At 34.7% G+C, this 16,197-nt stretch overlaps 1 protein-coding gene across 1 annotated transcript; it reads right to left on the bottom strand.

Moving 5' to 3' along the window:
• Window positions 1–3,515: 3,515 nt before the first annotated feature.
• LOC129002760 (trichohyalin-like) lies at window positions 3,516–14,522 on the bottom strand. Its single transcript, XM_054430799.1, has 6 exons — window positions 14,304–14,522; window positions 10,168–10,349; window positions 9,543–9,737; window positions 9,315–9,368; window positions 6,713–8,669; window positions 3,516–5,373 (listed from the first exon to the last, which is right to left on the bottom strand). Exons 1-6 carry the CDS (start codon window positions 14,318–14,320, stop codon window positions 5,160–5,162), a joined length of 2,619 nt encoding a protein of 872 aa, XP_054286774.1. The 5' UTR covers window positions 14,321–14,522; the 3' UTR covers window positions 3,516–5,159.
• Between the last annotated feature and the right edge of the window lie 1,675 nt (window positions 14,523–16,197).

The raw sequence follows: 16,197 nt of genomic DNA, 5'->3' as shown, positions 1-16,197 counted from the left end.
TTGAAAAAGAATTTAGTTTCTGCATTTCAGGACACTAGTTGTCCCTTAAACGCTTAAACCTTGCTAAGAGATAAAATGTTGAAAATGGATTATACAATTGAAGAGCTAATTCAGTACGCTAATCTCTGTGATTATTTAACAATATGTAAGTGTAATGTATAACTGTTTACTGTTTAAGTGCAAATGATGAAACATAATTCACAACTCCTTTACAGAAGCAACAAATAAACTAAAAAAACTACCCATACAAAATTCTGTAGTGGTTTTGGTTCAGTTTAGTGAAGAGACTGATGTGTTTTTGATTCAGAGCACATCGGACAGCATTTGCTAATGTCAGTGAAACACAACTAATTAGGGTCAGTTAACACGTTCAGTGCTGACTACGACCACGATCAGCCTACATCAATTGATGTAGTTGCGCAACCCCCACTACATTAGTTCAGTATGGCCCAGCGCACACGGTGTGACTGTTTTACAGCTTTCGTTGCAAACCAGTTGCGCGTGCAACTGTTTTGTGACATCGGCAATGTATTTCAGTGGGGAGGCGCACACGACGCAACTGGTTGTATGCAATTTCAAAAAAAGTTTGAAACCAGTCACATATAACTGTGGGCCCGATGTTGCAGTTGCGTTGCAGACTTCAGTTGCACGAGACCACAGGGTGTTTTTGTGGTGTTTGGTGGTATTTTGGTGGAATTTTGACGGCCGTATGGTGTTTTTAGTGTTTATAATTTCCCATCCGAATAGCTCTAGCTGCTACAAACAGCCTAGTACTAACATTCTTGCTCAAATAAGAGTGAACCCAATGTTCTCTCAGTACCCTTCTCTGTCTTCGGTATTGATAATAGCTAATAACGTCTTCTTCGTCTGAGTCTGACGTAGTAAGCGCACTTAAGACCTTAAAACAACGTAACTGCACTAAATTTGCACTCCACTGATTGCACAACAGACGCAACTGTAGTTGTAAAACAGTCACACCGTGTGTGGACAGAAGTTTTGTTTCAGTTGCAAACTGGTTCCAGACGCAACTGGTTTGCAACAGTTGTAAAACAGTCACACCGTGTGCGCTGGGCCTATGAGCTCAACCATTGCCGGGGAACATTAAAATCGTTGCTAGCTTTGCCGCTATGGTTTGCATAAACTTTTTCAATGGACTAAAATACCCTGAAACCTACGGAGTTTGTATTTGGTTGTCTGATCTCACATTTTTTTATAGTTCGCCATGATTTTTTTAATGAAAAAATATAGAATGAAGAAAAGTTTAAATAATATGTCTGTAGTTGTTATACTCATTTTTAAGTGTTTCAGTGTTTCAGTAGATGCATTGATGTTTTTGTTTTGCGCTTGTTGTATCTGACCACCATTGTTAAAGACACTAGTTTGTGTTTGAAAGAATGAATTTATTGAAATGGTCAAGTTTCCGGGTCAAAGCCTAATATAGGGTCTACAAAGATAGTTTCATTCATCATGGTTGTGATTTAGTCAACGGATCTTCATTTGTACATTTTAAGTTCAATATTTAGAATCTCAGAACATTCCTTGAAATGTATACTTGTCTATATCAGTATTTGTCAGACAAATTTTGTTTAGAACAATTCAACATAACTTAGCTTTACTAGATTTTAAGTATGATGCTTTTGACTGATGTGTGTTGTACCAAAATAAACTTAATTTGTGTAAAAAAATTGATGGCTTCAATTTAAAATCCTGTACTTGTACTTGGTTGAAACTATTAAGAATGGAATTTACTCCATGAAGCAGAAGGTCTATTGAGTAGTCAGTGATTTCTGTATTAACATCCCTGTACAATTGAATGCTCTTCACAACAGAAATGAGACAGGGTTTTATGGCTAAGTGCTATGTGAATATAGAAATGTGGTTCGGATTCCACTATAAACTGTAGGTCCCTTAGTTGCCATTAGCTGTATGGGCTATTAATTAACAGCTGTGTCTAAAGAACGTCGGCCTTAGTCACTAACAAGACTACATCTCGCCACTCATCTCCATTCATACTTGGCTTAAAATACCTTCTATGTATGGTCGCCATTTCATAAAAAAGTAAAGTATTAAAAAGTATGTGAAGGAGATTTATTGTACCCTATTTTTACTTTCTCCCCCTATATTGGAGAAAGTATTATTATGTATATGTACAGGTAAATCAATAACACGTAAGATGCTGATCAAGAAGTTATTGAGCGGAGCGAAGCTATTATACTACACTCCTGCTTTTGTTTTACTAATACTCCTCTGTAGTAACTAACCATGGAAAGGTATGAATCTGAAATGGTACAAATTGGACCACAGTGCTTTTCCCTACGTGAATTTAAAATTTTTAGAAATTTAAAATGAGCCTTATGGGTTAATTGGTTGCCTTGAAATTATTTGCGAGATAACAATAAAAACGTAAACAAGAGTCTCAAAATATGTCAGTCAACGAATCATCATAGCAAATTACAAAACTGTACAGAGAAAAATGGAAGAACAATCGGATTAATATCTTTGAGCATGATTTACTACAAAATGAAAAGCCAATAATTAGGGTTGCCGGATTTAGACTTATGCACCATTAATTTTAAATAATCCAAATAGCCATTCCAAATATGTGGAACAAATATAGGCCTACTATTGAGTTTGGATACTGCAAGTAGACTTTCCACTTACGTGAACTAGCACGGCCACCTTTAACTCCAGGCTGCGGCCTGGTAGAACTGGCAACGTCGCAAGTAGTGTTGTTCAGCACGAGGGGGGGAGGCCACCATAAATTTATTTTTCTCCTTGGAAAAATAAATTTAAACTACTAGCTCCTAACTTACACAGGCATCAGCGGTAGCACCAGTAGCCTATATACCATTGACTACACAAACACTTGTGTTTAAGTTTATATAGTCAATGCTATTACTGAATGTGATATTATACAAAATTGTGACAGATCTATGAAAAGGAGAAAACCGTAAGGTTAAAAAACTACTTGCTTGCATGACAAATAAATGGGGAAATGGGAGATTTTGCACACAGACCTAGACATTAATAATGGCTTTAGAAAGTCAGTAAACAACTTTTAGGAGGATATGGCCTATAGTATGTTTTGAGATTTATGAATGCAGTCGACATAGTTAGTTTTTAAAAATGTCTACTTGTTCATGATAAATAAATGGGGAAATGGGAGATTTTGCACACAGACCTAGACGTTAAAATGGCTTTAGAAAGTTCACAAACGGCTTTTAGGAGGATATGGCCGTAGTCTACAGTGTGTTTTGAAATTCATGAATGCAATCGTCATAGTTTATATTTAAAATGTCTACTTGCTCATGACAAACAACAGGTGAAATGGGAGGAGTTTACGGACAATTGGGCACAGTTTTAGGTGTTAAAAATGGATTTAGAAAGTCACCAAACGACTTTGAAAATTCCAAATTTTTCCTGACCCTCCTACTTTATTGGGGGGTGCTCCACACTCCCCAAACCCCCACTAGAACTGCCACTGGTTACAGGAGTAAATAATTTTCAAACAAGCATTTAAAATAGTATTTTTAATTACATATAAAATTACATTATTTATTTATTTGGACATCATTAGTACTTGCTAAAAAAATATGTAACAAATCATTCAGGGTTATTTGATTTGTGACAGCAACATTACCATCTGCACAGGTAATTATAAAACCAGTTTCATTTTACTAAAATATTAAACCAGAGGCAAACCTCTCGTGCAAGAAATTACCATGTAAATTTTTGTATATCTTTCATTACATTCTACAGATGTAACTAACAGTGTAATATTATTTAGCTTACTTATTTAATCTTCAACATAATGAATCAGTTTTACTTGGCTGCCAACAGTTTATATTCAAAATAATTATTTACAGTGCAATATGTCTTTAGTGAATCAAGCTAAACTGAGAAAATACTGTTAATAACTTACACATTTCTTTACTTCACTATGACACATGCAGGCTACAACCTAGTTTTACAAACTAATGACGACTATTTGTACAATTATCAACTAATTTACGAGCAGGTATCCAAAGTGAACACAGCCTAGTATTAGAAGCATAAATTTGAATGACAATTCACTACAGAGTAATTAATTATAGTAACTTTTATTCTCACATTATTTTCAAGGTGAATCAATCAATTTGAAGTTACATTTAGATTTAAGTAAGTTTGACATGTCTGTATGTCACATTTTATCACAACTCATACTCATGAATAAATATTTACTGAACCCGCCCAAAAGAGAATTTTTAGTTAAATAACATTTTTTACCAGTGAACAAAATTCGATCTAATTAAAAATAGTTTTTTAAGGGGATAATTAATTAAAAATCTGTGAAAAAGTACGCCGGGATCAATTGCTGAGAGAAAAATGTTAACATTAAAATGTCATGAAGAACTTTTAACAATCCCAGTTCTCAGACTTGAGTGTATTTCTGTTCATGTTACTATTGAGTCTGTAAACGTAATCACACATGATTATCAATCAGCATTTACAGGTATGAACAAATATTAAGTAGAAAAGACAAATCTCAAACCAAACTGCAAACAATTTTTTAGTTTAAATAATCCACAGCATTCGTTATGATTGTAAATTAATAGGAAAAAATACATTTTCATTAAACATTTAGTTTTATATAACTTACCCTAGAACGATACCACCTTCCGGAGGCTTAATGTGACATAAATCAAAGAGCAGTATGAAAAAAATTCCTTTGTATTTTGTAGAAAACAACTGCACTCCATATCTTTAAACAAAAAATCTTCATTCTGCAAGGACAAAGTTATTTTTACATGGTTGGTTTGGTTTGAGATCTAATCAACTAGAAATCCACACTATTTGACTAAAATTATCTAAGTAAGATATGTAACAAACCACCACGCATAAAAAAATGAAAGACGATAAACAGAAAAACAACAACTTGAATTTCTAAAACACAATATATACATGTGTTAAACACATTCCTTCTTAAAACTAAAATAATATCCACACAGAGAAGTTAAAATAATCAAACCAATAATCTTGAATATTACCGGTATAAAAAGGGGACACACAATAAAATTTATAAAAACCGGGTTTAAAAGTCGTGAGATTCCATAGCCAAACTCGTGTTAAATACTGTCATGAGATTCATAAAATTTTGTCATTTACACCTGAAATCAAGCTTATCTAAGATTCACACTAGGATGTGGAACAGTTAAGCTTTCTTCTTCTGAAAAACCACACCAGGTACTGTGCGGATTGTGGCGACAGTTCTGTCTGGCCCAAGCTCTGCGGAAGTACCAGTTCTTGCGTCTACCAGAGAACCAGTAGCTGGGGCGAGGTTGGGCTCTGCGATCAGCGGCTCTGTCGAACAACCATGAACTGCGGTTGTTAGACCTACGGGACATACGGGATGTTGAAAATGGAACTAGCCAGACTATACCAGATACAAAACCAAGAAGATTATGTGCATTTAAAGGAAGATAGGGACTCTATTCTTTGAGCTAAACAATAATAATATTAAGTACAATCCAGACATCAGATTCCCATGCTGGCTTTGTGGCCAGTTTAAAAATCAAAATAAACATTTTTCAATTGAGCCACCAGCAGAGTGTGGTAATAAAAAGGCACCGATTTCTGTGGAATACGCTAACTTTTCAACCAAGCCAAAACAAATTAAGCTATAAGGTGAAATATTTGAAATTTTTAAAGCTTCATACAGGAATTAGACAAGGTGACTCACTCTCCCCAACATTATTTAATATATAGCCCAGGAAAAATCACTCCAAAAAATAAAGGGCACAAAAATTGGAGTCAAAATTGCAAAAAATGCTCATTCTACTGCATTATGCTCTTTTAAATTTAAAAACAAGAGGTTCTACCCACGAATTCACTGGTGTACAGAAGCCACCATTAAATTAATTTAATCAACTCAACTTCGACTTTATAAAGAGCCCAAGTTCGAGAAATTGTCATCTGAAAGGATGTTAAAAGCAATGAAACCTTACGTCTTAAGGTGGCCGAGGTGGGTACGGTTGTACCTGAACTCGCCGTTCACGACGTCTTTATACTTTATACTTCAGAAGCCTACCATAAAGTCAATTATACAACTAGGCCTATTACTGACATCTGAATCTAGGTACAAAGCTTGTCAAATCTGAATGTTGCTGACTGGTTCAATTCCCATTATTTAAGGAACTGTTAGCCATTTGTCATTCGGCTCCTATGCTTTCTAAGACGTTGGGTCAAGACTAGGATTTGAATGTCCCTTTACAATACCCTTTTAAAAGGGCTGCAAATTACAAAAAGAAAAATAAAGCAGGTGGATTCCACTAATAAAGGTTATAATCCACCAAATGGGATACAGTAGAATCCCCCATATCCGACCATGAAGGTACTGGGCCATGGTTGGAACGGCCAAAAGGTTGGGTATCGGGAGGAGCATAACTTGCTGTCTCCGACCCATCGGTAATCGTCTACCACAACCGCGGTAATTCCCGTGAGCATGTCTTGCAACACCCGCGATCGGTGACAGTGGTGATCGTCTGACCCAATTACGGCAACATCCTTAATCGGCCTTTCGGTTAAACAAACACACTCGGCCTTATCGCCTGAGACAGGAATAAAGTAGATGGTCCGACACTAGGTCGGATGATCCAAGGGGTCGGTTATGCCGAGGTGGGACTGTACTCAAATAGTAAATACTAACTTTGTCAAATTAAAAGCATTTACTCACCATCTCATTTTCGTTCTTGATTCCCCTGCTTTGAAAAACCAGTCTCCTGTTAGATTACTCTTGTTGTCATACATTGTCTCGTCTGCATTGAAAACCCATTGTCTCGGTTGATTGTCTGGTACTACAAACTTGTCTTTTGCTGCATCCCCTGCTTCTTTTTCAGTTCTCATTTCTGTTATATCAATGATTCTAAAATTCTTATTTAAATCATCCCCTATTGTAAGCTCATCCTTGAAAAAGTTCTTGTTATTTTTCTCTCTAAAATCACCCTTAGGATGTTCTCTGTTGTACCGTTTTTTCCATTTCAAGCTCTCGTCGTTCACTTGGCAGTATTTTGCATATAGCGAATCGAACATTTCTTTGGGAACTCTTAATTTGCTGTCAACATAACCTTTTAGCTTTTCATATATGTTAGTCAGTTTATGTTTTCCTTTTTCACAGCTTTCTTTCAAATACTTCCTAATCAGTTCTGGTCCTGAATTCGGAACGGACTTTTCACTTTTCCCATGTGATTCTCTATTTTCATTCTGTTCTTTGTTGGGATTTTGTTTATACGATTCAAATCTTTCAGTATACTTCCTTTTTTCTTCAGAAAATGTTCTTCTGTCTTCATGTTTTCTCGGGTTTCTTCCCTCATAATTTTTGTGTTTTTCATTAAAATGACTCTTTTGGTCATTGTACTCCCACTTTTTATCGTTCTGTTTCTGTTCCTCTTTATTGTATCCAGATTTGTCATTGTAATGCACATTTTCATTTTTGTGCTTTCTTCTTTCATTGTACATGTTTCTTTTACCTCCATTATATTTAGGATTTTCCTCAAAATATTTTTCTCTGGATCCAAACTGCTTTCTTTTGTCATCATGGTATGTTCTTTTGTCCTTTTGGTTCTGTGAATCATAACGTTTCTCTTCAATCTCTTCATTATCAGATATTATGATTGTATCACCATTTTTAGTAAAACTGTCTTCTTTGTTGATGCTTTGGTCATTTCTTTCATTTTCCTTGTTAGGAGAAGAATTTACAAGGCTTTTCTCTTTTAAAAAGGCATCATTATTTTTTATTTCATTACTAACCAAGACATAGTAGTCCTCAATTTCTTTGATTTCTTCACTATGAGAATTGCTGTGTTCTTTCCCTGGGCTGTCCCTGTCAACTTGATATTGAAAGCTATTCAAATTTATATCAATATTAGAAAATTTGTTAAGTGAGCTTTCCTGATGGGGTTTTGTCTCCTCAGGCTGTTTCAAACCTTGAAATTCATGTTTATTCTTTTCATCTTCCTGGCAGTCATAAAACAACCCTTTCAACTGTTCTTGATGGCCTCTTTTTTCAAGTTCGCACCACTGATGTTCAAATCTTCTTTCAAGTTTTCGAACTTTGTTAAGAATATGTGTTGCCACTCTATCAATTGATTTGGTAACACCGTATTCCATTTCTGTAACAATCTGAAATAATTTATGTTTTTGATTCTTCAAGACATTTTGCAATTCAGAATTTTCTGTAACAATGTCGTCTAAATCATGTAATCCGATTTGCAGAGCATCTAAAATTAAAAATACTTGTTTCAGTTTATCTTTTGTTTCAGGGGAACCTGTCAGTTCACCCAAACTGTTTAGAAACTTTCCCATTTGATTGTCATTAAACTTTTGGTTTTGGTGTTGCGCTTTTTCATTATGATGCTTGTAAATCGTTTCATGTTGTTGCTTGTACTTTTCATCAGGTTGTTTGTAAGATCTTTCATTTTTGTTCTTTTCAGATCTTCCAGAAGATTGTTTATACTGTTGTTTCCTATTCGCTTCATAGCTTTGAGACTTTCCTTGAATTTTGCTTCCAGAATTTCTTGTGACATGATCTGTGTGGTGATCGTCAATTACTTCAACAATAACATCTTCTTTTTCAGCCCAAGGGATATTTTTCAATTTTACTCCATCAGAAAGCTTGGGAGTTGTAGGAAAATCTGTAACAGTTAACATAGATCATTGTGTGTTTGTTTTGGAAATAAAAAATATAGTGTTTTTAATTTTAATTTTTTTTTTAACGCCAGTGGCATTTCACGAGAGAAATGTTTTGACAAATTTAAAAACATTTACATTTATTTATTTTCCTTATAAACTTATAAACCCCATCTTTGATGGTTTTTATATAAAGGTAGTGAGATTGAACTAGAGGTTGGTTTTAATTGTGTTTTCAAAATTTCATATTATAGCAATCACTAAACATGCTTGGGTAGCTTTAAAACTACTTTTTACATTAAAATTAATGCAATACCTTGAGCGCCATCTAAAACATGAGAGGGGAGGGGTATAAGTTTTGAAGTCTTACTCACTACCTAGTTTTTTTTTTTTTTTTTCTAACTTAAACTGCTAACTGTTTGAAGATATCAATAAACTGTGATAACTCCATAAAATGATTTAGGCCTACCACACTTTAAGAGCCATTCTCTTTACATGATTCAAATGTGTTACAAACACTATCAAAAATAAATATTCAATGAGCTTGCAGTACCTTTCAAGATTGTCAGTTACCCCCCTAAGGAGGTATCAAAACTTAATACATCAGTCCACAACATGGAGGTTAAATGTTGTGATATTGATGAGCTTACCTCTCAAAAAAGAAGGTGTGTCAACATTTACATCCTCAGTCCAAGCCAATGCATCTGAAAATTAGACTTTCCATTAAATTAACTAAAACTATTACCATGTAGTTCTTTTAAAATATAGCCTACTTGTAGCAAACAAAATTGATGGACAATTTAACACTGCATAGGTAACTTAATAAAACCATGTTTAAGAACGACATACTTTTAAAACAATATAAATGAACTACGTACTTTCGGCAACCATAAAAGCCAAGTTGGAAACGAGCACAGCAGCTGTAGCGTAAATAAGAAACCAGCGAAACGAAGGGTCGAACATTTCCTCCCGAGGAGTTCCTTGGGGAACAACAGGACTCTCGGACTCTGAGATAGCTTCAACTGCAGTTACAGGAGTTAGATGAGTATCCCCTTCCACGTCTGTGTCAGTTACTGGAAACAGAGGACATTTAACTGCATAATCAGCACAGATAGATAATAAGGTAAATATTAGAATTTTAAGACTAGGCTAAATACTGCTTTCATTTGAATCGTAAACAACATGATTAATTTTTATTTACAAAAATTAAAAGGCTTAATTGATAATAATTCAAATTGAATGCAATAAAATCTGTTGAGTAGGCTACACAAATGTGTAAGGTACGACATTTTAGAGGGGATAAAAATGTACTGTGCGTAAACAAACACCAGGACTTACCTATTTGTAACCACAATAGCCTATACCTGGATCAATGTGTTAGCCATAGTTTAGACTATTTGTAAAAGTTTGAGTATGGTCAAATGCACCTCAGCAATGAGTCTCTACTAGTAGGGAATTAATTTTTAAAAAATAAATAATTTTTCAAATAAAAACGTAGCCTACTGGATTCTCTGGACTCTTCCTCAGCATCAATCACTTCCACGCTCTCCCCGTCGCTGCTGGGCAGACTCTCGCCATCGTGACTGGCCACGTCTGCTTGGTCGATGATGTTCCATCCTTCAGACAACTCAGAGTCACTTCCTCCTCCGATACTCTCTGTGCGCTTCCTGACTGGAGGCGCTGGGCTGTAAAAATATCAGAAGATATATTTACATTCTATCTCCAAAAATTCTAAGTAGCCTAAGCGGATAGGCTAATTAAGTTTATGCAAAAAATGATATTTTTTTATATCAGAATCAATTGATATTGAATGTATGAGTAAAATTTTCAGCTATTCTCATCCATACAATACGAGGCACAAAAATAATCTAGTCACACCTCAAATCCGACTTTCAAAATCTTGAAAGACGGTAGCCATTTTTACATCCAACATATTTTCTTCAACAACCTACCCACTTATTTTTGTAAACTCCCTTTAAACCAATTTAAAAGAAAAATTACTGAGTTTTAAAAATCAAAAGCATTCTACACGCAGGAAGAATTGTTAAATAGTGACATATCATGTTTAGATTTTAAATAGGATTTTGTATACAGTACAATATTGATATTAATAATTTATGTATGATCCATTTTTAAGTACTATTGTACAATGCCTATTACAAAATGTTATGTTTAATGGCTGCAATAAATCTTATTGAATCTTAGGCCCGGTTCACACGAGCAACATACCTAGCTGACTAGGCTCTGACTGGGACGGGTGGCGTCGTCCTGTAATCCAGCTACTAGGAGGGACTCACGAATTGTGGATATTTATAGGAATGCACTGTGGATGCGATTCTCCCTGGTGTGGAATAACGTCTGAACGGGTGAGTACTACGACTATCCGCAGTGCTATCCTGATAATTAGACCAATTCGTATATACCAAGGAAAAAATGTGGTTTGGATTCCACTACAATCTGTAGGTATCTTAGTCGCCATTAGCTGTATGGGCTAATTAACAGCTGTGTCTAAGGAATATGTCGGCCTTAGTCACTAACAAGACTACAAGATCGCGCCACTCATCATGTACTCATCTCCATTCATACTTGGCTTAAAATACCTACTTTGTATGGTCGCCATTTCAAAGAAAAGTATTAAGTATAAAGTATAAAGACTAGGTAAGCCCGACTAGGTAGCGTTAACACAGGATACACCGGTTCACACGAGTGACATGTCCACGGACTAGATGAAAATATCGATATTAAAACCACTCGGAGCCATCACTGGGTGCAAATGAGAACAAAGGGAAGAATGCGAGCTGCAGCGCGACTACCCGATCGCTCGTGTGAACGCTCCCATAAGGCTACGTGTACTGCTACGCCGCTAGACTGGGTGACTGGGTAGCTGCCGCGAGTGACTGGGAAGCGGGGCCAGACTATGTTTTGGGACACCAAGCTCGAAGGCGGCTAGCTAGTCGTCGCCCTACGCTCATGTGAACCTCTATCCATTTGATCCTGTGGTCCGCTACCCAGTCGGGCTTACCTAGTCGGCTAGGTATGTCGCTCGTGTGAACCGGGCCTTATATATCATAGAACCTTGCTCTAAATAGATAAGTAATTATAATTACCGTAGGTTATTTATATGTCAATATACAGGGTGATTGATATAAGTGTGCCAGCCGTTTTATTCGAAAACTGTAAGAGATATCAAAAAAAGTTAAATGGTAAGTGCCTTGGATTTTTTATTTAAAAAATTATAGTCAAGTCAAAAAATTTATTTAGCCGCCATTTTTCCAATATGGCCGACAACTTTGATTTTTCTTACGGAATACCCTGTATTTTATGATGTATTCTGGTAGAAAAAGTAATTTTAAGACAATTTTATTCTTGTGATTTTTTTCATAAACCTAACCGTTTTAAAGATAATAATGGTTAAAGTTTTGAAATTTCTGCATGAGAAAGAGTTTCGAAGCAAGCATGCCAGCTGATTTGCTCGAAAACCATTCAAAATTTCACAACTTAAACCATTATTATCTTTGAAACGGTTAGGTTTATGAAAAAAATCACAAGAATAAAATTGTCTTAAAATTACCTTTTCTACCAGAATACATCATAAAATACAGGGTGTTCCATAAGAAAAATCAAAGTTGGCGGCCATATTGGAAAAATGGCGGCTAAAATATTTTTTTTTACTTGACTATAATTTTTTTAATAAAAAATCCAAGGCACTTACCATTTAACTTTTTTTGATATCTCTTATAGTTTTCAAATAAAACGGCTGGCACACTTATATCAATCACCCTGTATACCTCGGATGAATTTTTTGCTGTAGTAAAATATGCTTTAAAGATAAGTTTATTGAATCGTTCAGAAAAAATCTCTGATAAAATAATTAAGAAATTAAAACACCCATCAACAGATCTACATACTGTGTACAATTATACTTCTTTTATCCAAACAAATTCTACTAATCATCATGTTACTAGGTGGATCATACCCAACTAGATGTCCTTGGAGTTAGGTTCTCAACGACTAAGGCCTTCAGTAATGGAGCCTTAACAATATTAATAAATTGCCAAAATCCATCCACCTCGACAAAAAAAAAAACTCCTTAGATAATTTTATTATACTCCTACAGCATATTTCAAAGACAAAGTCTACTACTCACTGAAGGAGTACTTCAATGGCCCTCTCTGATAGGCCTAGGTTGTTGAAGTACGCCTCACAGACTCACAGTAATAATTAGCCTGCGTTTATTCAAATTTGTAAAAAAAGTGTTTTAAACTTACGGTAACTTAAATCAAGTTAGTCAAAAGTAGACAAAAGTCTTAAATTCAAAGGAAAATCTATTAATGTAAGTCATAAAATTTATATTAGGTACCGGTACGGTACACAACAGCAACAGTGGCATGTTACCTTTTCATTAGTAACTCAATTATAACAGTCCAAAAACTGATCCAGTGGCTATCAATTTTTGTCTACTTGTAAACTAGACTAACTTAAGTAATGTAAACATCATTAACTAATGTCCCAATGAAAAATATACGGTATCAGCAATCTGACACGGATACTTTCTCCCGTTAGCTTGTCAACAACCCTTATCATGGCCTTATTTGGAAAAATCACAAAAGTTGCAATATTTTTAAAACCGTAATTTGTACAGAAATAGGGTTTGTTCCATTTTGTTTTAAGTTAAAAGGACTAACTTATAACATACACACAATTTGAATTAAAATTGGTCAAGTTTTGTATCCGATTTTTCTGTAACTAAAATATTAAAAATAAGTTAAAGGTTTTTATGGGGAAAATCATAAAAGTCGTCTTTCCAACTTACAGCAAAGAGGGTTAAGTTATACTGTAACATCTTGTTCAGAGTCAAAAGGAGTAGGCCTATGCACTAAGTTAAATTTTAATAAAAATCAATCAGGCAAATTATAAAATTTTTTTTATTTTTTTGTTATTTTAGGGTTTTATGGAAAAATAACCAACCCTTTTAAGGTAGGTATTAATCTTAAAAATCTATTTTTTATGAAAAAGGCCTGGAGATAGGCTACCTTGGATTTGTTTTACAAACGGATAAGTTAAAGTTAAGTTATAAGGCTAAGTTAGGCTATCCACCTAATAACTTAACTTACTCAAACTCGAAGATTTTGGCAAAAACAATAGGCTCCTATCTATTAAGTACTTAATAGGGGAGGATAAATTAATAAATGTCAACTGGGCTCAGAATTAACTTAAATGATCTTGTTAGGATTGAAGCAGCAACATTCCACTTTGACAACCATTCAATTCAGAGATTTTGTAAAGATAGGCTTACACGACAAATAATTGAATACAGCTGCCCTGTCCATGATTGAATATAGGCTCTACGGTTAATAGCCTTCAATATATTGAAGATTTGTACCCCTGTCGTCCTTAAAAGCATAGCTTGCACAGATAGGCCTTGACCTAGGTTTATCACTTGAACTCATTACAAAGAGGCCTTATGGGTTTATATAGCCTAAGAAGTGGACTTAGGCCTAACTTACTAACACAAAAATATTGCAACAAATACAGTGTTTTCAAAGATATCTTCGTAAGTTAGTTAGTTGATAGCTATGTCGCAAATCAAACTATTTGAACTAAAAACCAAATGGATGAGGTTGGAATATTTGACTTACGTTTCTCCACCATCCATATCGAAAAAGACTATGTGAACAGGTGCAACATTTAACTATTTGGTAGTGGTACCTAAAGACAAATTAATAAATGCAAATGCGATAAGATAAAACACTGAATAGCAAAATGTAACGTTTATCACAAAGCAAACACAGTGGATATAGGTTATTAAAACAACACAACAACCGTGACCAGTTTCGTCTGTTCTGTTGTGATGCGATGTTATTTCATTGATTAGATACAGTCAGCTGGGAGTTGCAGGACTCAAGGTCACGATTTGCCACTCTCTTTGCCACTAACCTGGATTCAAAATCGTGTTCCAATAATCAAGGCATTGTTGTAATTTCTACGGTGGTATAAACATAGATAAAACATACTCCAATTTTACCATTTTATAAACAAAGATTTAGTTGTATGAAATTACTAATGGTAAAGTGAAAGCGCTTGTTGCAACAGTTTTATTAGTAATTAAATATAGAAATAGGTTACTTTTTAGTTTACTTATATTTCTGAAAACTATCAGTAGCAGTAACATTTTATCCTATTTTCCACTATTTTGTATGTTATTTTAATGGTATACCTATAATTGAGGTCTGAAGTTAGCTTAGGCATACCCATTAGCGTATCCACTTATTTATGCCAATCGTTAGTTCTTGTTAGTTCTCGATAGTAGAATAGAATAGAGTACAGTATTTATTTATTTTCTCTTTTCAGATCGGATACGGATACACAGGTTACAATTTATTTCATAATAAATTCACAGTAGTAAAAAGATACAAAACAAATGAACTGAGAAAGAACACTATTACGTCCCGAATATTTTTGTTAAGTTAGTTCTCAAAAAAGTAAAAAGTTATAGCCGATAATAAATGGGTAATCTAGAACTATACATTTTTCATTTTTTGAGAACTAAACGATAAATGGATAAAAGAATTTTTCATTATATAAAGATGCACGCTGGGAATCTTAGATGTTAGAGTTGGCGTAAATACTTTTTATGCCTTACTGGAATCTGGAATAGCCCCACCCACCAGGGCTATTTCGTACAAGGTAACTTTTTTTGATTACCAATTTTTACATGTAAAAAATGCAATAGTTCCAAAATGTTTGTATACAATCAGTAGCCAAATAATTAAATTATATATTGCTTGTGCTGTTTACATTACTTTTACTTCGTAATTTGCAATGTAACTACGAATCTCCCTTATGTGTACGGTATAGCCCCTCTCTCCCCTATCAAAAATATTTAAGTATTGCGACCATTGCAGCTGTCAGCTCCTCTTTAACCGTTTGAAAACGTATAATGTCAACAATCTTAGATAGCTCAGAGTTAAGAGGTTCATAAGTAGAAAATATCAGGTTCGAGACCCGTCTGGGGGAAAAAATATTCTCTAGTCTTTTTTTATTAGTTTTTATGAACTATTTAATTAAAATACTAACCTGATGAATGTGCTTTTCAGACTAAATCTTTATTATTTTGTGTTTTTATGCATGACGTCCTGATGGGATATCCCAGGGATCAGGATTTGGGCGAAACATAGGGATATCCCAGGGGAGTTCCCCAGGAAATATCTTGAGAAAATCTTGAGGACTTTGGGGGATTTTTACAGAGGATAACCCCCATATACCACTGGGATATCCCCATAAGATATTCCAAGGATCTTTTTGTGTTGTGTGGGGTGAAAGTGGATACGCTATATTCACAGACCTCTATAGGCCTAATTGCTAACTATTTGTTTTTTATAATAAAAATGCAAAGTCATAAAGTTTATTGCCGAAGTGGAAATGTTGAGGATATTTAATGTTTCAAAATGTTGCCAAAATTTAATTATGGTATTATAAAAATTGTTGTTTCAGTTTGATTTGTCTCACTCAAGCTCTGTCATAAAAAGAATT

The sequence above is a fragment of the Macrosteles quadrilineatus genome, unplaced genomic scaffold, assembly GCF_028750875.1.
Source record: "Macrosteles quadrilineatus isolate MER2022 unplaced genomic scaffold, UCM_ALF_1.0 Scaffold_9__3_contigs__length_116548681, whole genome shotgun sequence".
NCBI lineage: Eukaryota > Metazoa > Arthropoda > Insecta > Hemiptera > Cicadellidae > Macrosteles > Macrosteles quadrilineatus.
Note: the sequence above shows the minus strand (reverse complement) of the source record. Positions and strands in the feature narration are given on the sequence as shown.